The sequence below is a fragment of the Uloborus diversus genome, chromosome 10 (genome assembly GCF_026930045.1).
Source record: "Uloborus diversus isolate 005 chromosome 10, Udiv.v.3.1, whole genome shotgun sequence".
Classification (NCBI taxonomy): domain Eukaryota; kingdom Metazoa; phylum Arthropoda; class Arachnida; order Araneae; family Uloboridae; genus Uloborus; species Uloborus diversus.
This window is the reverse complement of record NC_072740.1, coordinates 46,562,421-46,587,454: the sequence shown is the minus strand read 5'-3', so window position 1 is coordinate 46,587,454 and position 25,034 is coordinate 46,562,421. Positions and strand designations below refer to the sequence as shown.

Here is a 25,034-nt window from a genome sequence, read left to right as displayed (position 1 = left end):
CGGGAATAAGTGAAGAGTAAAATAGGTACCTATATTAATATTAGTAATTAAACAAGTAAAAAATATCAATATATCTCCGTTCTGTTAACATCATAGTACGTTTGTGTAGAGAAACATCGTTATTCAAACAGCAAAGAAACAACTTAAATACTAAAAAAAAAATCTTGAAATGAATTTACAAGACAAATAGAAAAAAATAAATAGCCGTCACAAGGTTTAGAAAAACATCCTTAAAAACGTGGAAGATAAAGGGACTTTTTCCTCTAGTTGCTTTACAGCAGATAAAACGAGTCTGCCATACTAAGGTTCATTTCATGTCTAACAAGTGTTTAAAAAATTTTCATTGTTTTCTGTTCTCGACCCTAGCAGTTTTTTTTATTAATTACCTAGATTTAAGTTTAAAAGAATAGCAATGTTACCATGAAAACTACAATTAAGTTGATGCATAACATAAATGAGAAATAAATAGTTACCTTTGTGAGTGAATGCAAAAGAGAATTAAACAAAGTAGCGTAGAGGATTCAAATTTGCAAAGCATTGCATACACGTGTTTTGAGGATGTACGGAACCCATTTTTCGATACAAAGAAAGTGAGTGTATGGATGAAAAACATCTTTTGTTGGATGTTTTTTCATCCATAAGCTCACTTCTGTTAAATTGAAAAAAGGGGGTCCTTGTTTCCCAGAAACACTTGTCTGAAGCAAATTTATGCATTTCACACGTTTCATTATTATCTTCTTCGCAGACAGATAGCTAAATTATAGATAAATTAATAGTAGATGTAGAAGAGATATATGTATGTTGATATAGCATAAAAGGACCGATAAATATATCTTTCCTCAAATGTGTATTGTTTCGGTAATGTTGCCACCGTAATCCCTAATTCTCATAATAAAAATATATTAACTTGAAAACATAGTTTAGTTTATGGTAGAAACCCTGCAAATATCTATTGCTAGAATTTTGCAATTTTTAAATTCCAATATTTTCATTTTATTTAGGCTAATTATTTCAACATTTAAAAAATAATTTTATTACTAATTCATTGATTTGCTTTTGAAGTTTAATTATTTTCATTTGAGAGAAAATTTAATTTCATTACACTATCCATTTTATTTAATCAACTTCAAAATGTGGCTTTATATGCCTACATAATTCACGTGCGTCATCTTTACTAATAATAAAGTTGAACGTCTCTCTGTCTGGATGTCAGGATGTCTGGATGTCCGGAGGATGTCTGGATCTCTGTGACGCGCATAGCGCCTAGACCGTTCGGCCGATTTTCATGAAATTTGGCACAAAGTTAGTTTGTAGCATGGGGGTGTGCACCTCGAAGCGATTTTTCAAAAATTCGATGTGGTTCTTTTTCTATTCCAATTTTAAGAACAAAACTATCATAAGATGGACGAGTAAATTACGAAATTATCATAACGTGGAACCGTAACATGGGCACAAGCCAATTGGCGATATACGAAATTATCATAACGTGGAACCGTAACACGGGTACAAGCCAACTGGCGAGAAAATTCACCATACATTATTTGTAAATATACAGGCGAACCAAAAGATCTTTTAATTTTTCTATTACGGGCAAAGCCGTGCGGGCACCACTCGTTCGAAATAAATTAGCAAGATTTAGACTTCTTTCGCTTTTCGATTTAAGTCGCATAAAATGCATCAAAAACGTTTTTGTTAGATTTTAAATCTTCTCTATATTGTTAAGATTATTCGTGACGACAAGTTTATGCTTAAATACTTCAAGATAGGAGATATAATGATATCTTAAGTTTATCTTGAGCAGAGGATCAACGGTGCTAATCTGTGTTTTCGAGCAAATGGAATAATTTATGTCCTTGGTCAAAGATCAAAAGATTAACGAGATTAAAAAACAGCAGTATCTAATCAAAAAGAGAGCATTCCATTGTAAGAACTACTGTATTACTTTTCAAACAATGTTTCTATTTTTATTTTAGAATTGGTACAGTACATTAAAATTCTAACTTATAATTTATTAACTCACGTCATAAAGTTCAAAAATAACTTCAATAAAAACATTTTTAAATATCATAAGAAAAGTCAATGTTACGAGGAAAAAAAATATGCGAGCAGAAAATTTTATTTCATGCGCACAGGAAAAAAAATCTTTGAAACCGCACAGAAAAAAAAAATCATGTGAGTAGAAACATACTTTTCATGCAACAAGATACTTTTCATGCAACAATGATGCCCTTTTGATGCATAAGACTTTTCATAAACGAGAATAATGCTTTTCTTGCAACAACGGCAAAATTTTTTGTTGTTTTAAATTCTGATTTGCACGAGGCAAATGTTTTCACTCAGGCGTAAATTTTAGCATCAAAATTAATTTGGGTTAAGCAAGACATTTTTTTTAAATTTAGATTTATCTCCTATTTTTCAATGAAGACCGATAGACCTGAGAAGAAAGAGCATTTATATAGTTTTGAAGAAAAAAAAAACTATATGGTGAACAAAATTTAAAAAAAAAAAAGGAAAAAATAAACTCAGGTTAATAATGACCAGTTTCTGTTACAAAAAATAACCGCCATTTCGACAACTGTGAATGACTCTGATCTTCATATCAAAGCATACAGCGCATTTATTAAGATAAAATAGAAAAGCATTATTAGACTAGCTTTCGAAGTTCAGATGTTTCTATCGTGCAATAAAGTAGAGAATAATCGTGACAACTTATAGATCATGATAATAAAAGTGAAAGTTATAAACGTGGATATTTTTTAATAAATGGAGAACAATGAATGAGCATTTCATATTGGAAAAAATAGAAGGTGGAGATAGTGCGTGGATTAAAAAAATTAAATGAAATACCTAAAAGCAATATATATATATATATATATATATATGTATTAATTTAGCTAGACGTAGGGAAAGTAAGCAGACACTATTGCAGGCTGAGCCGTATTTAAACTTTTTCCTATGTAACTGTAACATGAAAGCTAAAAACAGATCATAGAAAATAATAATTATTCAACAACGCATTAAATGCACATAATTGTAAAATGTTTCAAAAATGATTTTTGGAGCAACAATAAACCTCTTTTCCAAAGCAAAAAAAAAAGTGAGCTTGGGATGAAATATATACGAAAAAAAGCTTCTTTTGTCGAATACGCTTTTCTCCATTGAAAAGGGGATTCCTTGTAACCTCGAAACACGTGTTTTCTAATTTGCGCATTTCATACACTGTTTCAGTACTTTTTACATTTCAGCATTAAGTATTTATTTATTTGCCGCAGATAATGGAGTTTTTATGGATAAAAGTTGAGCAACACTGCATGAATGAATATTTTTAGGCATTATCAAAATGTTTTAATCATTAAAAACTTATATTTTTTTAATATACTTGCTTTTACATTTCAAACATCAATTTACGTTAATTTTTTAAACGGAACTAACAGGTTTTCATCAGGGGTCAGTAGTTAAATTTTCCGATACCAGAACGCCAATGAAAAATAATTGACTACGTGACCAATTTTACGCAAAAGGAAAATTTATATTTTCAAAAAAGCAGTACCAGAACGAAAAGCAGTACCACGCACCAAATCACTCCTGGTTTTTGAATACGCATTTGATCAAGAATGAGTGAGTTCAGATAATCTTAATGTGGCTAACAAAGATTGTACACGATAAATATTTATATATAAAATTTTAATCATATCTGTCGCACTTAGTTATATTTTTATCTCTTAGTGGGTTAAAATTCGTAAATCTTCGCATTAAAAGTTATCAAAAAGTCGAAAATGGAATAGTTGGGAATATACAATTAAATTACAAGAATTGAAATGAGTATTACTTTGAGTAATTTCGCAAAGTAGCAGCAAGTACGGAGCTTATATAAATCCAAAGTTCATTCAATAGATTTTAGCTAGAACTAATTAGATATATGAAAGAAGAGTCTGTGAAAAAGAATGCATACTGAAAATTTCAACGTTAGAATATACTATCGTTACTTGGAGAAAACTTGTCCTTCTAAATTTTCTGTATCAATCTTAAAAGAACGATTCAAAAGTTAGAACAATTACAGTTGTCAGATCAGGAGCAATATCAACAGAGATTTTGTCAATCCCCAGGATCTGCGCATGCGCAATGCTTTTATCACTTCAATTTGTAAATAACGTAAAGACACAGAGCCTAAAATTCTTTTTTTATTTATTTATATTTTTAAATAATGTGGCATTTGGTCTGCATCTTGTTGCATAGAAACAGCTATCAAACAGAATAATAGAAAATACTTAGAAAAATATGAAAATTATTTTTATCTGTCTCATTTATAATTCAACATTTTCTCTCGTTTTTTTTTTAGGTCAAAACCATATTTTTTAACTATTGTGGGAAAGTTTTGAAATTTTATCGGGCCCTTTTTACATTAGAGCTCAACTCCTAAACATATTTTCTCCCATTTTTGCCCCTGGTTAATTTTTAAACTAGACGGACTTATGACTATTTACGCTTAAATGAATTTATGTCTGAATAACATAAAGCTCCTGCATTTTTGTTGCTGAAAACTAAGCTCCGGTTCAAAGTCGAAACCAACAACTAAATGTAATTAATTTTTTGCTCAAAATATTAAGAAGTTAAAAAGTATTGAGCTTATTACAATGAAATTTCTGCTTCCTTACTTAAGAAATTTCTGCAAGAAACTTCCAAGTTACTATAAATTACAAAAAGAAGCAGTCGATGTGCATGGAAAAATATTTAAGATTGCAAAAGACATTTTCTGCAAAATACTTTTAGCCTATATTAAAACCATCTTGCGCAATGAAAGTTAAATGAAACATACCACTAATTTTCTAAACTAGCGTAAATAAATGAACAAAAATCAAGCAATGTGGCCTTGTGGACAAGTACATATGCTAATTTGAAAACAAGTACAGTCAGCTCTCGACAGCTCGAAGTCCCAAGAAACCGGCTAAAACGTTCATGTTATTGGTAGTTCGAGTTATGGGACGTTTCCATTACAGTTTCAAGAGTGTGGGACCCGATGAAAACGTCAAGATTAAGGAATATTCGAGTCATAAACTTCGAGCTATCAAGAGTCAACTTTATATCAAAACCGTAATCCAAATTGAATTAAAATATCTTTGCTTCTTAAAATTTCTAAAGATTGACATTTTCACAAGTTTAAAATTGCGTATATTTTCGACTTTGTTTTTGATTCTTTAAAAAAAATAATATAAACCTACAACTTGATTCATATTAACCACTTAGGAACCAATTAACGTCAATATACAAATTCAAAGTCAGAAATTTATGTTCAAAGGAGAAAAACAAAACAGCAATGCCTTAAGACGATGACATAAATATTTACTCACCGAACTAGGTACTGAAGAAGAGCTTTTCTGGAAGTCATATCTAAATTAGAAACGCTTTCAGTCATTGTTGAACTAGGGTCATCAGCCATGTTTATTCTTTTGATTTTTCCGTCAAAATAAAAACAGGCATAAAAATATCAAACGCAAAAAAATCAATGTTTTCAACTGAAACAATTCTCCCGTATCTCTACGCAGTGAAAGATTTTTTGTATCTGCGACTACTTTGGAAACCGTACTACTTCTATAAATAGCGTTTAGAATAAAACTCAAAACTTTGCGCATCTAGAGCAAGTTGTGCTCTTTGTAGCTAAATGAGAACAGAGAGGACATCCGCTCGACAAAACCGGCGAAATGAAATGAATTCAACTTTCGCGTGCTCGTCAGTTTTATTAGGAGGGATTCAGAGTAAGAGAAAACTAGTTGACCAATGATATCGCTACCTTCAGACTCCTCCACTCATTGCTTAGCCAATCGTGAGTCAAGGTTTTCAAAACAAGCCGCGCGTGATTCACAAAGTGTGTGAGAAAATACAAATGATTTCTTATTATATAGCAATGTGTGTGGTTTTTAACTGATATAATTTGCCTTTGTATTTTTAGTTGCATTTTTATGACTTGCTTGACATTTATCTTGGAATTATTTTGACTTATTGGGCAAATGAACATTGTATGCTCTATCTTTTAAAAAGGTTAGTGATTTTCAATCATTGGAAAAATAATTTAAAAAAAGTTTGTTTTTTTTTGAGATACGGAATAAAAGCACAGTAATTACTTTATATGTGTTATAAGGGATTCCACGAGCAGGGGGGTGAACAGAAATTTTGGGGCCCGTCACAAATGACTTTTGCGGGCCCCTCTCCATATTGTTTACCCTAATGTTTCACGCCTAGTTTTAAAAATATTGGGGTCTCTTCAGACTCGGACCCGGACCAACAGGTGTTCCTTCTCCCCCCCCCCCCCGTGCACGCCCCTGTCCACGAGACAAATATAAGTCAAAAGTATATCAATACTACTCCCCCCTCCACCTTTACGCTCTATTTATTTTAATTTTTATAATATATTAGGACATAACGTCTCTAAGCTATGCTTATTGTTACGAAGGCTATTGGCAGAAAATGTTGCATTTGATTGAAAATATATTCTATTCTTATATACCAACTCCAAAAAGATGTAAAACCAAAAAAGTGTCAGAGTTTGAAATAACTGTATTACACTTTTTTTTATACAACAAACTTTTTCGAGTTGGATCACCGAATTAATAGTGCGACAGTCATAAAACGGCACTCAGGGATCATTTTTTTAAATCTTTGTAGAAACAGATAAAGTGCCCCCCCATGAGAAAAACATAAACACAATAAAATAATCTGTAACAAAGAAATGGGGAATAATAAAAGAGAACAAAACGTAGCGTAATATTATTCATTCAGTGATTATTCAATCAGTTAAAAATATTTTTAATAGTTTTTATGTGAAATATTTCCAATGTTTCTATTTACTTCACTTTTTTGTAACCTGGCAATCTAAAGTAATTAAAACAACGTTAAAACTATACGAATGAAAATAAAAGCTGCAGGCGTGTGTGCTTCGGGGTTATAAAGAACCTCTTTTACAATGTAAATAATAGCAAGAGAATGAAAAATTACGATAGAAGTGACGAAGCAAAACACTAAATAATTTAAATAGAAAAATAAAGGATTAACCAAATAACTAATGCGAAAATAAGAAATGTGAATCGAAAAAACAAATAGGGAATGCAAAGTATGAGTAAAACTGCTTTCTCATAGGTACAAGGTAAAGAGTAATAATACTGATTGGAATGGTGAAAAGGCAAAGTCGTTGTCACTTAAACAAGAAAAAACTTTTATAACTGTGACAGTAGAGAATAGAACGAACCTTGAATAAAGGAAAAAGGAAAAAAATATCAAAAAGAACGAACCAAAAAAAAAAGGATTAACACATGTAATGGAAACAAACAAGAAATTCCCTAATAAATACCGAAACAAAGAAAAAGGTGCCAAACATATCACTAAAACATGCGACTTCAAAAGAATATTGGGCAAAACAAATCACGCCAACAAAAAAAGGGGGGAGGATTAGAACATAAAACAAATATGCGTAAAATGAATAAGCAACAAAAAAGGGGAAAAATATTATAAAAGTGAATTAGGAGAAAGAAAACAAATTGCAAAAACTACTGAGAGCTTCTTAAGAAATTCAGGATCTGACGAATTTTGGCCCTTTTTATATTTTTATAACAGTTAAAATAGCAATACTGACCCGAATTCCAACAGCATTGAACTTATTGAATTGTCAATTTTATGCTCTTATGCTCTTACAGCGAGATTTCGAAGTAAATTAAGTTTTTCCATTATAAAACAGACGACAATGCTGATAAATTTTGTATTAATTCCATAACAATTAAGACGATGGCAAAAAATTTTAAGAGAAGAGAATGAAAGTTATAGGGAGAGAAGATATAAATAACAAGAGATAATGCCATTTGGAATTGGAAACTTTTATAAACTTTAGCAACATAATAAGAAACAGAATATTTGATTTTTTTTTTTTTTTTTTTTTTTTTTTTTTTTTTGAGTATTTTTAATAAATGGAATCAATGGAATCAATCAGAGTAGGCATTTTCCATTAGTTGTCTCAACTTTCAAATGTTAAGTTCAGCAAAAAAGAATTCTTGTGGATCTTTAACAAATTTATGAAACCGCAGGAATAAATGTTTTTTTTTTTTTAAATAATTTATCTTGATGGTTGGTGTTTTTGAGGTTAATCGATACGGGAAAAGTATTGCCACCAGGTTGTTGGAAGTAGCAATATATATATCTAAAACAACCGATTCCGCAAAAACCATTCTATGACGTAAATCGTTTACGTTCGTCATGCAAGTAGCTGCAGGCGGATACAAGGTGTTTTTTCTCTCCCAAACAGGTGGGAGCCCAGCAGCTACGAATGAAAATGAAACTTTCATCGTCTTCTTCCCCAAGCTGCTTAAAGTAATAAAACAAAAATACATGTTCTCCTACAAGGTCATTAGGTAGTTATTTCTTTTTAATTCTCATAATCAGAGAGTGCACTTATTGTTTTTCAAATGCATAAATCACGTATAATTCAAAATTATTAATAATACTTACTAGAGTGGCCGCCGCTTACATGAATCATGTTCGTTCTAAACAGTTTTGATTCCAATAAACGGCTGATTTAATAAAGTGGCTAGTTCAATAAAGCTGGATTTTGTTCTGTTTTTGACGATTTGGTTCATTAAAGCGGTTAATTCAATTGACCACTGATTCAATTAAGCGGCGTCCACTGTATATTACGTTGATTATGTACTCGAATAGTCTGTCATTTATTGATTTATTCACTTATTGATGTTTTTGTCATCTATTGTTCTTCTTTATCTTTATTATACAAGCTTGTTTATCTGGTTACCGTGGAAAATAAAGTACGGAAAAAATGTCCAATACCGAAATTTCCCCATAAGTAGCATGAAAACCCAAACGTGTTTCTTCAAATATCTCGAAAACTCATTTCCGCGAATATTGCCGTTTACCTGCCCACGGCTGCATAACTAAAGTGAGTAATTTATTAAAGTTAATTTAAAGTTGCAACTAACAAATTAGTCATCCCTGCAAAGATAACAAAGTATGAATTTGGTTACAGTGACGTTTTACATAGTGACCACTCTATTATGACGTCTAAAAATTACGATCCCTTCAATTGACCATAAACATAAATGGTGATCTTCTATAATATCACTTCGCTGCAGAGCCATAAATAAGCTGGGTCCTTGGACGACGCTATAACAGAATTTCACTGTAGTTCGAACTTAAATGAAAAACGTTTATGTTGTCTGTAATCCTTGATTATGACAACGTTGTTTTAATATTTATTGAAATTTTTTTGATAAACAATGTCGAACTCCTCAATTTGCGTTCAGATGATGTGTGATACAACCAAGTAATACAACCTAGAAATATAATGTTTCTTCGAACCATAAGTATCACGATCGTATGTTTGACACACTACCAGAAAAGGACTATTTTTAAATTATATCTTGATTGCCAGAGGTGCCAACCTGGGGGGGGGGGGGGGGAGTCATGGAGCAGACACCCCCATTGAATTTTTTAGGGGGTGTTTCAAAGGGTAATTTCCCCTTTTGGGGGGAATCTTGCTTTGGGGGTGTTTGGGATAGTTTGGGGGTGCGCACTTGCTCTTAAGGGTGTAGGCACCCCTGTGATTGCTGAGTACAATCTTTTTCCCATGCAATACCACAATTTACAGGATCCGACAGCATTATTGTTGCACCACTATTCAGTCTATATGGAGGAATACAGTAGTCTAGATATTGACCTTTACACCCTCTACATTGATGTAATCTACTTCTAAATTTTCTCCTCACTTGATAACTAACTTCCGGTGCTATCTCCAAATTCGCTTATCTTTTACACCTGCAGAACAAATCTACGAAAAAGGACAATCATCTGCAGTTAAACGAAGTCTTCTGTTCCGAGAAATTCGGTGATAACAGCGGAAATACATGGCAATGCACAATAAACTTTAAAACTCAAATGCTAATCTCAACTCTCAACACCAGTCATCGATACTGAGTCAGCAGCAAAACATTAACTTCAAAGCAATGGGATATTGGAGATACTATGATAATGTAATTCTTGGATGAAAATTTAAAATAAATTAACCATGTCGTACTTCCTACAAACAGTTATACAGAAAGAGCTAACCTGTTTAACTGTTTACGATAATTAGCATTTTTTTTTTTTAAAACTCTGCATTAACTGCTCTTGACTTCCAGCACATCAATATTAAATTTAAGACATAGCTTTCTATTTTTATCCATATGGATTCAAAGTCAAGTTAAATGTAGGGAAACGAACTAACAAGCAATATTTTGTTCACATTATAAATATATGAGGCAGTGAAAAACAAAGGGATGTAAATGCCAAAATTAAAATTTTAGAGATAATTAGAAACTCTCCTCAGTTTTAGGGCAAGAGATAGTACTAACATTCCTGGCAGGTGCAACTATGCAATATGATGTCGAAAAACTTTCCAATGAAAGCCTACCTAGGACCAGGACCGCAACTTTAAACGTGTTTTACTCAAAACTGGAAAATGTCCACTTACATCCCTTTGATTCTCACTGCCTGATATGCCTGCTAGAACTCCGTCTCATCAATAAAATTATTCTACGTGCTATACACAATTCATTAGAACTCAGCTGCTTGTCCTTATTGCGAAAGATTAAGTTTATAATTCCATTGATTAGTGTACTGTAATGGTACGCAGGAGAATGAGAAAAAAGCTAAATCTAATGAACTTTATAGATCAATCTAAATAAAGACTTAAGATATACTTTAAAGATATTTGCAATACTATGCAAAAAGGATACGTGGAGGATAACACTTATGCGGTAAATTAGATGCATACATGTCACCGATAATGCACGACGAACATAATAATAATTTAATTTTAAAAAACTGTTTAAGTATTAATTAAATTGCATGACCTAATTTCTCTACTTGGGCATGGAAACGAAGCTATTAAATTCAGGACATATCTGAAACAGACAGCATCTTTCCAAGCTTCATTTCTGATGGCAATTCCAAGGTCGTATACCAGTGAGCCTTCCTTCCGACTCTTATTTCAGTGATGACACTTTCGCTTCAAAGAGTTATTTTGAAAGAGTCTCAAGATTTCAGATGACGTTTATTTCATTCACATATTTTCACCCCGATATATCTAATCTCTTGAAGACGTGAAACCGGTATGGGTGAGTAATATGGAAGACAGGAGTGCTATATGACTCATAAAATGAAGCAATGAACTTCAGATTATTTCACATTAATGAAAAAAAAATGCTACGAAAAAAAGAATACGTGATGAAAATACTTTTAATGCAAATTTTAACTAATAGGTTAATAGCCCAGATTCATAATAGCCCACGTCGCTATCTAGACTTGTTTTGGAAAAGTTTTGTTTTTTGAGAGAAAGTTCATCTCATTCACATATTTTCAACTCGACATATCTAATCTTTTAAAGACGTGGAATCGGTATGGGTGAGTAATGTGGAAGACATGTTTTATGACTCATAAAATGAAGTAATGAACTTCAGATTATTTCACAGTAATGAAAAAAAAATGTAACGAAAAAAAATTGATGAAGATGTTTTTAATGAATATTTTAACTAGCAGGTTAGTAGCAGAGATTCATGTCCATAACGTCACTATCTACACGTGTTTTGGATTTTTTTTTTTTTTTTTTGAGAGAGAGAGAGAGAGAGAGAGAGAGAGAGAGAGAGAGAAAGTTCATCTCATTCACATATTTTCAACTCGACATATCTAATCTTTTAAAGACGTGGAATCAGTATGGATGAGTTAATGTGGAAAACACGACTGTTATATGACTCACAAAACGAAGTAATGAACTTGAGATTATTTCACAGAAATGAAAAAACAAATGCAACGAAAAAAATATAAAGAAAAAAAAATATTTGACGAAGGTGGTGTAAATGTATCTTTTAACAAATAGGTTGATAGTCCAGATTCATATTTAAAACGTCACTTTCTAGACATGTTTTGGAAAAGTTCTGTTTTTTTTTTTTAGAGAGAAAGTTCATTTCATTCACATAATTTCACCCTGATATATCTAATGTCTATGGGTGAGTAATGTGAAAGGCAAGAGTGTTCTGACATCTAACATTTTTATTTAACTAAATTTATTTATATTTTTGTTTAAATTTGCTAACTTATTCAAGTTAATCGTTAAAATTATAAGAAATGTAAACGGAAAATTTCATTTTTGCGCATAAATTTGTTTTAGTGAGAAATTTTTAATTATTAGAAACTTCAGTAATACATAAATGATAATTTACAAAATAAAAAAGCACACCCCATGAGTATTTGCATACTGTTTTACTAAATACCAGCCATACTTGGCGTTGTATGTGTGACGACTTTAGTGAGTGAGAAAACTGTTAAAATAAAAAAATCAAAAATCAAATGTAAAATAAAATTTTAAAAACACTCATATAAATGCAGCACACGTTTGAAAAAAATTAAAACACTTAACGTAGAAAATAATTAGAATCTCGGATCCAAGATTGTATCTTAAATATTCAAGCTGCTTATGGAAATATTATATCATATGCTCAAAACAATTTTTGATGAAAAGCATTCCAAAATTTAGCCGCAAAAGCTAATACATTACTAAAGTCAAACAGTTTGCTGATTGTTTTGTTTAAAATATGATTTCAATAAATGTGCTTACAATAGCGTGTTACTCCTTTACATCAAAACTAATCCAAAACAGGTGAGACCGTAGACAGTAAACACTGGACTACCTAATTTGTGTGGATCATTCCTGAATAAAGGCATACTGCTCAATAAATTTGCTCGACTGTGACATTTTGATGCAAATATTGGCACTTTATTCCAAGAATTTTAACTTTTGTCTTCTAATTTTTATAGATTTGAATAGAAGGAACAGCTACGAAACATTGTACACTCAGACCTGTTTTGCGCGCGGTAGATAGGGATCGCATAAAAAAATCGCATAAAAAATTTCCCAGAACGTCATAAAAAATTTCCCAGGAAAAAATGTTTCGGCAATATAATCAATAAATATTTTTCTATGCGGTGGATAGGGACCGCATACGAATAGTCTTAAACAGAAAATAAATCAAAACCGTACAATGTTACTGGGTGATTCAAAGTCACTTTCATCACTTGAAGGTCCGTACCTCGCACTCGTTTTATAAAAATGAATAATTTCGTCAATTATGTCCCGATTTGATTGAAGTTTTCATATGAAACAGAAAAAAAAAAGTCAACAAAAAAAATCACACAACAAAATCGCACAAAATAAAAAGACCTAAAAAAAACCACACAGATGTGAGTGCATAAAGTATCAACTTAAAAAAAAAACTTTTGCGCTTAAAAATAATGATTTGTACTTGTTGCTGGTGAGACCTGTATAGTCACACATACAAATATATATTTTTTTAAATATTTTTTTAGTTCAGAAACTTGATATTATATGGTATGATACATAACAGTTCCTTATATTCAAATCTGTTCAAATTAAGAGTCAAAATAAATTCCAGGGATGAAATGCGATTATATACGTATAAAAATGCTGCACTTAGTATTCAGCAATATATAGCAGCAGCAGTGGACAGTAAACAAGACATATTTCTTTTGCGCATTATAATTCAAACTGCACTTCGCAGCTCAGAGAATTTTTAATGTATAAGGATGTTTATGAATGCCTTAAACTTTCAACAAACGATCAATAACAAACAAGGAATTTCACAGAAGTTATTCTTGGACCAATTCAGTGGCTGTTACGAAATGTTGAACCGCTTGTTAAGAATTACTTGGAAAATTACAGAAAAATAGTATTTGACACTTTACAGATGACTTCTGTCATCTAAGTTATATTTTTAACTAAGTATGACCTGTTCTAAAAATCTATTGCAAACTGATTTCAGAAAGTTATTGAGGCATATTTCGAACCAGATGACGCATCATTTTGTCAAGCGGAAAATTTGGAACAAATAAATATTCTCAATATATTTATTTTATTTTTTTTTTTAATTACAGATATCACTACAATGAACTTGTTTTAAAAATTTCTGTTTAGATCAGTAATGCGATAACTGTTACGAACGTTGAAAATGTAAATAAAACAAACCAGAGAAATAATACAAGAACTATTTTCTTGACACTTAAAAATAAACTTCAGTCATGCGAAGAAACGTGAATCACTGAAGATAAATTATAATTTCACCGTATTGATACCTTGATTATGCAATGTCAAGTTATCAAACATAATGTTTGTAGAGAAAAATAATTAACTGTATACGGTTTTTAAAATATCACTTTTTTTTTTTTTTTTTTTTTTTTTGAGTAAGAGAAAAAGAAGTGACACAAAAGTATCGGTGTACGGTCTAATAATATAAAAATGTCGAGCAATAAAAAAAAAATTAAAGACCTAAATGAAAAACGGTACAGCTCCACTTTTTGCAGGTTTTGTGTTTTATACTTTGTAATATAAGAAGAAAAATATTGTCTTTCATTCTGTACAGGAACGGGATATTTTCAACCAATATTCCATAAAATATAAAGGGTATCTGGGACAAATTTTGAAAAAAAATTTTATTAAATAGTTTAGAGTTTTGAAATTTTTGCTCTGATTCACCATCTGTTAAATAATAAAAATCATAACATAAATATTTTTATAAAAAATATTTACATCAAATTCCTTATTCTTTTAATGGGGTCGCTTTAAATCGCTAAACTCAAAATATTCTTGGTCAATTTCGAATTTTTTTTTCATAAATATAAACACAAATACCTAAGCATTAATTTTTATTCGGTAATTAAAAAAATATTAATTCAATAAAAAATAAAAAATATTTGAATGGAATTTTTGAAAATTCCAAGACACATTTTTTTTTTCCTCCAAAAATTACTTTTTTTTGAAGTAAACATTTTTTTTTTTTAAATTTGCCGAATAAAAATTTAAGCAATCTGTTTCAATAACATATGCTCCAAATTTCATTACTTTATCTTATCAGTTCTTGACTTATAAGATTCTGAATCCAAAGAACCGGGGAAAATTGCATCATGGAGAAAAACGAGTTTAAAGTTTTAAAGTTAAGAATAATATTAATTAAATGCAAGCAACAAAAATAATTATATCTTTCGCTATAATTAAGATATAAACAAGATTAAAACGTCATTTTAATCAGAAGAAAACGGATTTTTTTTATAGTTGAAAAAAAAATGCAAAATTCGACGACTTTTGTGTCCCGGACCCACTTAAGGCAAAGAAGCTGTTACAGGCTACGTTTCAGGCGAAAATGAAGAAAAAAATTAACATTTCTTTGTAATATTTCGAAACTAAAATGTAATTTATCACGAGACTCGTATTTTTTCCATATTAGAGCCAGACATTATTTGGATTATTATTAAAAATCCAAACTTTTTCTGATTACTATGCGTATTTGGAGCAAAAACGAGACAGTCCCGATGCGTAACAAATATTTACACATTGGTAAGGCTATATTTTAAAACAATATCCTTGCAATTCTGCAAATTCTAGGATAAAATTTAATATAAGATCAAAACTTTTAAAATATTTTTTAAATTTTATATTATTTTATTAATTTATTTTTTTTGAGGGGGGTCTTGAAAGCTCTTAAAAGAGGGGGCTATAAACCCTTGCATAGAAGTCTTCAACTTAAGTTTTACCATGAAAAAATAACATACAAATTTAGATAACTTCTAAATAGTAACATTCACACACGATACAAAATCATCGATCTTTAATAAGAATTTAAAGGTCATACTAGAACAATGCACTGCACAAAAAAAAAAGGAAAAAATGTAAGAAAAATGCATCTAATGTAGAAAGAGTGATGCAAGGGTGTTGCATTTTAATTTCAATGGTTACTCTTCGGTATGGAGTATGAAGTAGCTTAATTTACAAAGTAAAACATTAGCAGAAGTTGAGAGAGAAAATTGTTATAGTGAACAAATTGAAAAATATAGATTTTGTATACTATACAGATACTTCGGGATTACCAGTAACCCCAGAGTGCTCCCATGTGATATATTATGCAACTTGCCCTGCTGTGGTTTCTGCACTGTTAAGATCAGAATCTAAAACTTTTTTCCTTCCTTTCTTCGTAAAAGAAAACAAGCTTGCAAACAATATTATCTTTCGTTTTCGGATCACGCAAAGATAGACGTTTACTAATCATTTATGTAATGCCGGTATCTCTAAAATACTTTTCATTTCAGTATTTTTTTCTTTTTTTAAAAGAGGAGAGATGAGGATATCTTTTAAGAAAAAAACTGAATAAGATATTTGTCGAAAATAAACAAGATTAAAGAAGTGCTAGAAATATCTAACATAGTTTGTTGATAACATTGCAACAAATTGAGATACAATTCCTCTTAAAGTGGAAATTGTGAGATTATTGTTTCTACCTAGAAACGGAAAAACAAGAATAGAGGAGTCGCCTTAAAGTATTATCGGCAGTTATTAGCGTATTCGAAGAGATACAAACCAAAATCTGAAGAGTTGAGCAGGCATGAAAAACTTATGTAAATTTATTTTTTATTATTTATTGCAGCCGACAGTATAGAAATTGTGAGCGTATGCGTGAAAAAGCATGGTGTTTTCCATGGTCAACATCCGTGAGGGGAGAATACTAGCGGGTTACTTTCCAAAATGCTCATAACTCACAAACCGTTTAAGATAGAAAACCAAAAAACACAGCAATATCCTTAAAAAACTCAAAAAAAATATGGACTTACATGACCGAATTCGAAATGTAAAAAAAAGTGTTGTTGTTTGTTCTTAGGTAAAATAATGTTGTCTTAAAACGGGCGAAATCATTGAATAAAATGCGAAAAATAAACCCTTTCAGAAAGGCATGCATCAAGTAAAAAAAGCTTGACAAGTTAGCAATTTAAATGAAATCTGAATTGGTATTAGTGAATCAGTTTAAAAATTATAATTAACACTTTAAAATGTAAAATAGAAATAAAAAATTATAGCTAACACTTTAAAATTAGCTAGAACGGCTTTGAAACATTAAAAAAGAATTACTATGCTTTAAAAAACAGCAGTATATATATGATTACAAACTAAATGGCAGCAAATACCGAATATCTCAGAGCACCCAGAGTCTGCTATTTCGCCCTTGTTTTGTCTGGAGCAGGCATAACCGCTGTAGTGGCAAATAACCTTAATTAATGTGAATACATCTTCACACTGATAGTTAAAAATATTTTAGCACTCCAGCGAGTGGTATGCAAAGATGGCATCGCTCCACCTTGAAAAAGTGATAACGAAGTATAAGGTATAAAGCTACACATTACCGAAGAAACGGCAATCTATGGATGCTGCTTCGGCAGAACTGTAATAGTTCGGTATTACAATTCGGCCTTAGGGAAGTTATTTGTAGCTTTATATGAATCAACTGTTCTTGTTCTTAAGCATGTTTTGCATGGTAGAGCGCAAAAACATCATTTGAGTCCCATCAGTATCATAGCTTTTTAATATTAAAATCTGTGAACATAGGTCTTTTCTGCTACATTTCTTCAGAACTGTGAGTTTGACTGGTGTCAAGATTGCACTTATTGGTTTTGAAATATTTCGGGAAAGCCATTTCACCTGATCTCATCCCACTAGTGCTGGAGATATTACTTGAAATTTATACTATTAAAATGCCAAGTTCGGAAAGATATCACCTAGATGTCGCTAACTTGGTGATACAAGACCGTCGCTAAATCCAGCAAGCTCACTACGCTTGTGTGTGCGGCTGTCCGGACATTTCCACTGGACTTTCAGTCTGCTGGAGTCAGGGTTTCAAAAGGGTTGTGATCATTTTAGTCATTATTGATGTCAAAAATAGCTGGAAGTGTAAAATTTAAAAACGAATGTTTTTAGTAACTTCACAAATAACAAGTAAAACTAGTTGACACCAGTTACTTCGCCTTTGTAAACCTGCTGAAGTGCAAAATGTAAGATCATTACACTTTAAAAATCAGCATTTTTCAGTGTCTTCATGACACAATACAGACACCCACACAACTATTTAAAAAAGTATAGAACTCTCAATGTCTTCCTGACGCAATCAAGATACCTACACGTTATTTGGAAAAGTGCAGAACTCTAAAATGTCTTCTATACGTTATCTAGTCTTCACTAACTATTTAGTTTCAAAAATTACCACAAGTGTGGTAGTGGGGGGGGGTAGTAGAGCTTGTTTATATTTATCCTAAATGACTCCAACACAAATAAACGCTTTTCGTTAACGAAACGTCCGTCAGCGAAATGAAAAACTGCTAACTACAAACATGGCTGTTAAAAAAGTTACCATTTATATAATCCTCACGGTCCAGTGGTTTCACGATTCAGTGGCTATAACGGATATGCAATGAGAGAAATATTTCGAGATGGATAAAGCATATTTTAAAGAAAGACGTATCAAAACAGTCGTCCTTTTTTAAATTGAGCATCAAAATATAATCAAGCTTTTTATTTTCTTATTTATTTTTTTTGTTTAAAGAGCAATTCAAACATTCTTTCTTTTTACTTAGTCATTTCAGTTCTACCTTGCACTTCGGGCTTATGACATTCGTTTCGTAATTATGTACAATATCGCTGTCCTAGTTCAATACTGAGTCATCTAAAAATTGCTGTTTTCAGAAAAACGCAATTTAACTTTTTTTTTCATTCCGTAATACGAGGGAAGTGGCACGGTAGATTAACTTGAAAACGTGAACAACCTGCAGCTCATCCTGTCTGAGTATAGAACTAGTGACCTATCTATTTAGAAATTTAAAAATCACACCTTTTAAAGATGTCTTAGTATTTAAAGTGTATCATTTAGTATCTAAGTGAAATAGTTGAGATAACATACTTTTTTAAAAGTGAACAAATTTTTAATTTGTTTTGAAAACTGCGGTACTTAAAGAAAGAGCAGTTTATTGAAATAAAACTTGCATATAAATAGTATTATTTTTTATCCTTGGCAGTTGGTTTCCACCTTCAAAGAAAAGAAGTGGAAGTTTTTCGCTTTTTTTAAGGGGGGGGGGGGCAAAGTGAAAAATAAAATATTTTGTGAATGAAATATTATTTATTTACTTATTTATTTAATATCGTTCCTAAAATGATGTATAAATAAACGAACAAATGAATGCATACTGAAACAAACAAAAAAAAAAATAAACCAAAAAAATTATTTATGTATGAGAAAAAGGGGGGGGGGAATAAATAAGAAAATAAGAGACGTGATTTAATAAATAAATGAATAAGTGAACGAAAAGAAGTACTTCACTTTAGCCAAGGTACACTTGAAGAATGATATTAAATGATTAAATCAAAACTTGTCCAACTAAATAATTACTGCACTCAATAGTAGCAGATCTCAATTAATGTTTAAAATGTTAATTACAAACACTTTATCATTTTATTAAACAGAAACTGTTTTTAAAAAACCACAAAATATTACAATACGGATAGCAAATTTTGAAAATGACATCCATATCAATATAGTACCTTGATCTTTCTACCATTTAACTTTCAACGGATTCCCCTACTTGTTATTTAAACGATTTTTCTTACAGGTTTGAGAGTCTGTCTCAATGATTTTTTGGGGGTCCCATAGACTCCAGATGGGGGGCACGCTAAGGGTACAAAAGCCGTAGGATCCGGGCGGGAAAATGGCACCGTGGCCCGGTATTAGAAAAGTGAGATAAAATTTAGTTTTAAATGTGAAAAACTTCAAGGGAGCCCAGCAGCATGATCTGGTAAAAATGTGGTGTTCCACATGGGGATCCCTTTTGCATGTCACTCTTAAAATAAGAGTTTGAGAAACAGGTCCGTTCCGAAGCCCCTTTGTTGCCGATTCAGATTGTCTTCCGGGAATTAACATTTTTTCTTTCCGAGCTTAACTTTTGGTATAGGTAACTTCATTTTCCAAAAAGTTAGCAATTAATCGTCGATTTCATGTTGTTTTCGAAAGCAAATTTTAGAGCTGTGAGAAAGGGATTAACGTTTATTTTGATGTCTTGTACCGAAGAAGTGATGAATTTTGTATCCTCATTAAATGTAAAGTTTAGATTAACTGCTCGAAACGAAATTTATGAAGCCATTAAGGAAAAAGCGAAGTCTTTGTTTCGGTAGCTGTTTGTGTCTATGTCTCAAGAAAACAATGCTTAATTTTGACATTTGAATATACCTCTCTGATAGCAAGCGTAACAAGTTTACTTTCTGTAAACTAAATGAATACCGGAAAACACCAGAACAATGGCCAGAAAACAAAATAATATTTTGATGTTTCGGAAAGCTTTAATTAGAAAGTATGAAAGGAAAATCATATTTTAATGTATCAAAATTTGCCGTATGAAAAAAAAAACACGTTTCATATTTTGACGTAGTAGATCTTTCTTGTTATTTCCTAGGATATAAAGCATAAAGGAAAAAAGAATGTGAGTACCTCAGAGAACATTTTTCACAAAGTCAATGTACACAGAGATGGATTAAGGTCGTTTGAGGCTTCGGGCGCAGAAGAAAGTTTGGGCCCCTTTAGAGAAAGAAAAAGAGGGAGACAGGAAAAACAAGGATACGAGCTAACCATATAACTAATTAAAACTGTTATCAATGTTTTGAATAGTATATATATTTCACTTTTTCGAGGAAACCATATCTGAAAAAATAACACTTTTAAACAAAATTACAATATATATGATTTGTAATCTAATTCTATATTTTTCAGCATTGCGTGTAAAGACAAAGCGAAATATTATAAATTAGAAAATCGCCTGTCAAGGTATGACGGGTGAAAATTGCTTCTACATTTGAACGAAGCAATTGCATGTTTGGTGATATTTTTATAGTTGAAATTTTAACCCAGTGGATTAACCCTTAACTCCAGTAGAAAGCGTTCATTGTTGACCACTTTTTTGTTTCTTCATTCTCCTAAAATTACCGTCTTACCAGTAAAACAATTAAGTTACTGGATTCAATTAAGCCTTGTCAAAATAAAGCAGTTCCCTGCATGTCAAACATTGCCTAAAAATATTATCCAATTATAATGCTATGACGCGAGTTTCATTGTGGGTCAGAGCGTAACACGATCAGTGAATTGGCTATTTCAGTGGGTGGCCAAATTATTAGGGACGCTTCTCAAATTCTGTTATTTTCAAGTTTAGGCTCCCTTTTTGAAGAAATAAACCACGAACCACAGTTCTTTTTTTTCTTCTTAATTCTGAATTGCTGGTATCATTATCATTGTTTTTTAGAAGTGGCAACACTACCAGTCTGCGTCATTTTACAAATATTTGAGATCATTCCAATTTTAGTCTCTAATCAGAAAAAACTGGTGTTGTTGTGAGGTTATATTAAGTATTCTAGAATTATTTCTTCGAATGTTTTGGTGTCTGCTTCAGTTAATACGTAATTAACACTTATTAATAAAGCAATGTTACTACAGTTTGCGATTAAACTTCAATGTTTGATTTAAATTGTTGCTTGGTATTGTCAAAACTGTTTTTTCAAGAATGGACAAGGCTTCAAACATGTCTCCTAGAAAGTAAAAAAAACTACGCGACACAGAGGCTGAGAAAAAGCTTATATAGTGGGGAAAAAAAATGACTGTTGTGGACTGGAATCGTGTAAATACTATTTGTAAGTAGTGCTATTAACAAACAATGTTATTATTTTGATTAGTTTAATGTTTTGTAGGCATGCTTCTCCGACGACTCTACTTCTAGCATGTTGGTTGAAAAAAGTTTCTTTTTCCAATGCCCCACAGGCGGCGTGTGACGCCACCTGGGATCAAGAATGTTTTTTAGAGATTGTTAAATAGCCGAAAAAGCACAAATCCCTGATTCTACGGCCGGTACAAAGAGCAGTGATGCGTTTTCTGTTATATTTGTCTACGCGATCTGCTTTCGGTGACTTGTTATGGTCAATTTTAAGCTTTTGATTCGTGCAACTACTGACTTGAAAACACCTGTTAAAGTTGTAATAGCTTTTTAGAAATGTAAGGAGGGGAGTAGTAATGCTTTTATTTCTCTGCATTTTCTAAGGGACGAGTCTGAAGTCTTTCCCAATCTTAAAAAAGGTTTTGACAAAATCAAACAATAACATAAATTAAATATTGAAATTTAAGCACAAAATATAGCAACACTGCTTTATTAATAAGTGTTACTTACGTATTAATTATGTCAGACGCCAAAACTTTCGAAGAAATAATTCTAGAATACTTTATATAACCTCACGGCAACAGAAGTTTCTTCGCACTAGAGGCTAAACTTTTTTTTTAACACTGCTGACGATGTTTTTTTTTTTTTTCAAAACGTGGAAGGATTTTAATAACGAGCACTTTTTACAAAAACATTATTTTCTGTACTTTTTACGAAATTCAAAAATGTTTTTTACAAATATTTTTATATAAAGGTTATTACTATGGTATTTTACAAAAAAATAAATAAGCATGTGTTGATTACTGGACAAGCTATTTTAATTTTAATATTAACGACGTTGAAGGAAGAAAACGAACTGCTAGTCCGGGTTTGGTCGATACTCATTCATTTTATTGGCAATACCCAATATTGTTGACAATCACAAAGCTGTGATTTTATGACAAGTACATGCAATGCATATCATGCAAATTTTTTTTAATAATACCATATGTATCGTAAGACTAATAGTAAGGATTAAACATTTTCCATGATATATTAGTAACAATTAAGGACATTTTCAAAATTTATTATATATTTATTTACTTATTAATTATTATTTTTTGTCACCAATAATATCTCATTGCATTCAATAATTTGACTAAATCTTTCTATTGACACATAAAATGGTCATTTAGTCTTTCTTTAGACATAGCGCCTCTCAAAAAAAGAGTTAACACTTCCCAAATGCATTTTAAGTTGACATGCTTCAACAACTTCTCAAAATAAATCCCACACTTGAAAATTTTCTTTCGCATCTATTACATCTTCATATATATCATTGATTGAATGCGTGTCCATTTCATCCAAATATATCAAAAACTATTCAAATTCATCTATAAAATTAGTTGTATCAATTACGCGCATCTACATTTCGATAAGGTATTAAACCATATTTTCATTAAAAATGTAACTGCTATGCACATCGAAATAATTTCTAAAGTTATTTAAATTACCCTAAATTCATCTATTTAAATCTGCACTTAAATGATCATAATTCAATGGGAAAATTTGATAAAAGAAGTTTCTACGGTTTTTTTCGTAATGTTCGTTTGCAATCATTTTCAAATATTTTATTGCTTTGATTTTTTCCCCTACTTCTTGTTAAACTTGTTTTTCTACTGTCTATCTTATTACAAGATATCACGAGACACTTTACAAAAAGCAATTTTTGAACAACTGTGCAGTCATTAAATTATGATTTTCAGTTACTAGTTGGTCGAGTCAAATCCTAAATCGAAATCATTTTTGGCAGAATCAGATTTCTAATAATACAAAAAAGTATTTTTCACTTTATTTTTCAGGAATTTTCTAAAAACGAGATAAGTTAGTACTATTCCCGTTAAGTCTTAAAGCAGGAGCTCTTATTTATTTTTTTCCCCTGAAAAAATATCGATGTTTTTCCTCTTTTTTTCCTTTTGACAGAAAATGATCAAGGTATAGTGCAAGTTATTTTTGCAATTTCAGTTGTTGTGGAGTAACTAGGGAATTATAAAAAAATGTATATTATGCAATCAAAGTAAACATTTTGACTATAAGCTTATTTTTATATTCAAAATATTAAAATCAAATTTATTCAAACTGCCACACTTACAAGCATAAGAATGAGTAACTGTTCTACAAAAATTGACCTACGTATAACCTTTTCCACACTAAACGGCTGCTTTACAACAACGAATTCCAAATAAACTTATAGCTGATCATCAAAAAGCATCAAGTGCTTTGCACAAGAGAAATGTTGCTCAGTAGTGCCGTTTTCGGTAGATAAGTTGAGTTATTTTCCAGGCCTATCTATTTTTACTATAACGGATCTCCTCCGTGAGACATTGGCATGTGCAAATTTGCCGGTAAATTTCGCCTGTGACAGACACTGGCGAATGCGTTAAGTAATTAAAATCGCTTTTAAAAAATACGTCAGCGTAAAACGCATTAATTCCCCACTTTAAACGAAACAAAAAAAGTCTTCAATTTCCCGAATTGGCGCCAGTACTATCTATTATTATCTTCTGACTCTCCCTAAAGCGAAAGTAGCCCCACTGAAAGATCCTGGTATTGCGCAATAAATATTCAGACCGAAACGTGATTACAAAATTAATGTGTACTTAGCTAAAAATTATCATCTTTAACTTGTGAAGTTAAGCGATTTTCTTATTACTTATTTTGTCCATCAAGTAAAAGATGTTGAAGAATTTAGTTTTAAGTTATATTAGTATAGATAATTTTAGGAGAGATTTTAAAAAATATTTTCAGCTAAACGTGATCGTTAAGCTACCTAAAAACAATGCTATACCACCAATAAATGTTGTGTTCTTGTATCACTGCGTCGATTTAGGACATTGAATTAAATCGTCGATATAATGCACATAATCTAACAAGTAGCAGCAAAATCCATTGAAATATTTAATTTTATATTCCATTGTGCTACAACCATCACTATTGAGTAGAATTCAGACTGATATTGTGTTAAAAGAGTCGGAGTCGGAGACTTCGGAAATTCCAGGAGTCGGAGTTAGTCATCTTCCCTCCGACTCCCCCTAGTTACAATTGCATAACATTATTACGTTGTATGGGGTCGTTATACAGAATTAGCAGCATCCAACATTTTTTAGCACTGTTCAGCTCCTGTTCGAAAGCTCTAATTTCTAGGAGGCATTTCCAAGTTTTGATTTTATGTGCACAATCAGTCTTTAGAAGAGAGAGTCAAGAAGTATAAGTCTTCTCATGACGTATATTTATAGCATCTATTCACCATTTCTGACATGAATCCGTTCAGCCATTTCGTGAAATGTACACCCAAACCTATTTTTTTGCGTTTTTTTTTTTTTCCTTGTGTGTGTGTGTGTGTCAAATTTTTTGTGCGGTACATTAAAATTTCAATCACGATTGGGATTCAA

General features: G+C 31.4%; 1 protein-coding gene across 3 annotated transcripts in view; it reads right to left on the bottom strand.

Annotated features, from left to right (window-relative positions):
• The window catches only part of LOC129231561 (nocturnin-like), a 93,002-nt gene that overhangs the window by 40,575 nt on the left and 27,393 nt on the right, over positions 1 to 25,034 (bottom strand). The window contains exon 1 of one of the 3 annotated variants that reach the window (XM_054865917.1): positions 5,349 to 5,690. The exons of the other annotated variants lie outside the window; for them this stretch is intronic. Coding sequence (XP_054721892.1) covers positions 5,349 to 5,437 — 89 coding nt within the window. The 5' untranslated portion in view covers positions 5,438 to 5,690. Of the gene's footprint in view, positions 1 to 5,348; positions 5,691 to 25,034 lie in introns of those variants that run through there. 3 annotated transcript variants of the gene reach the window in all.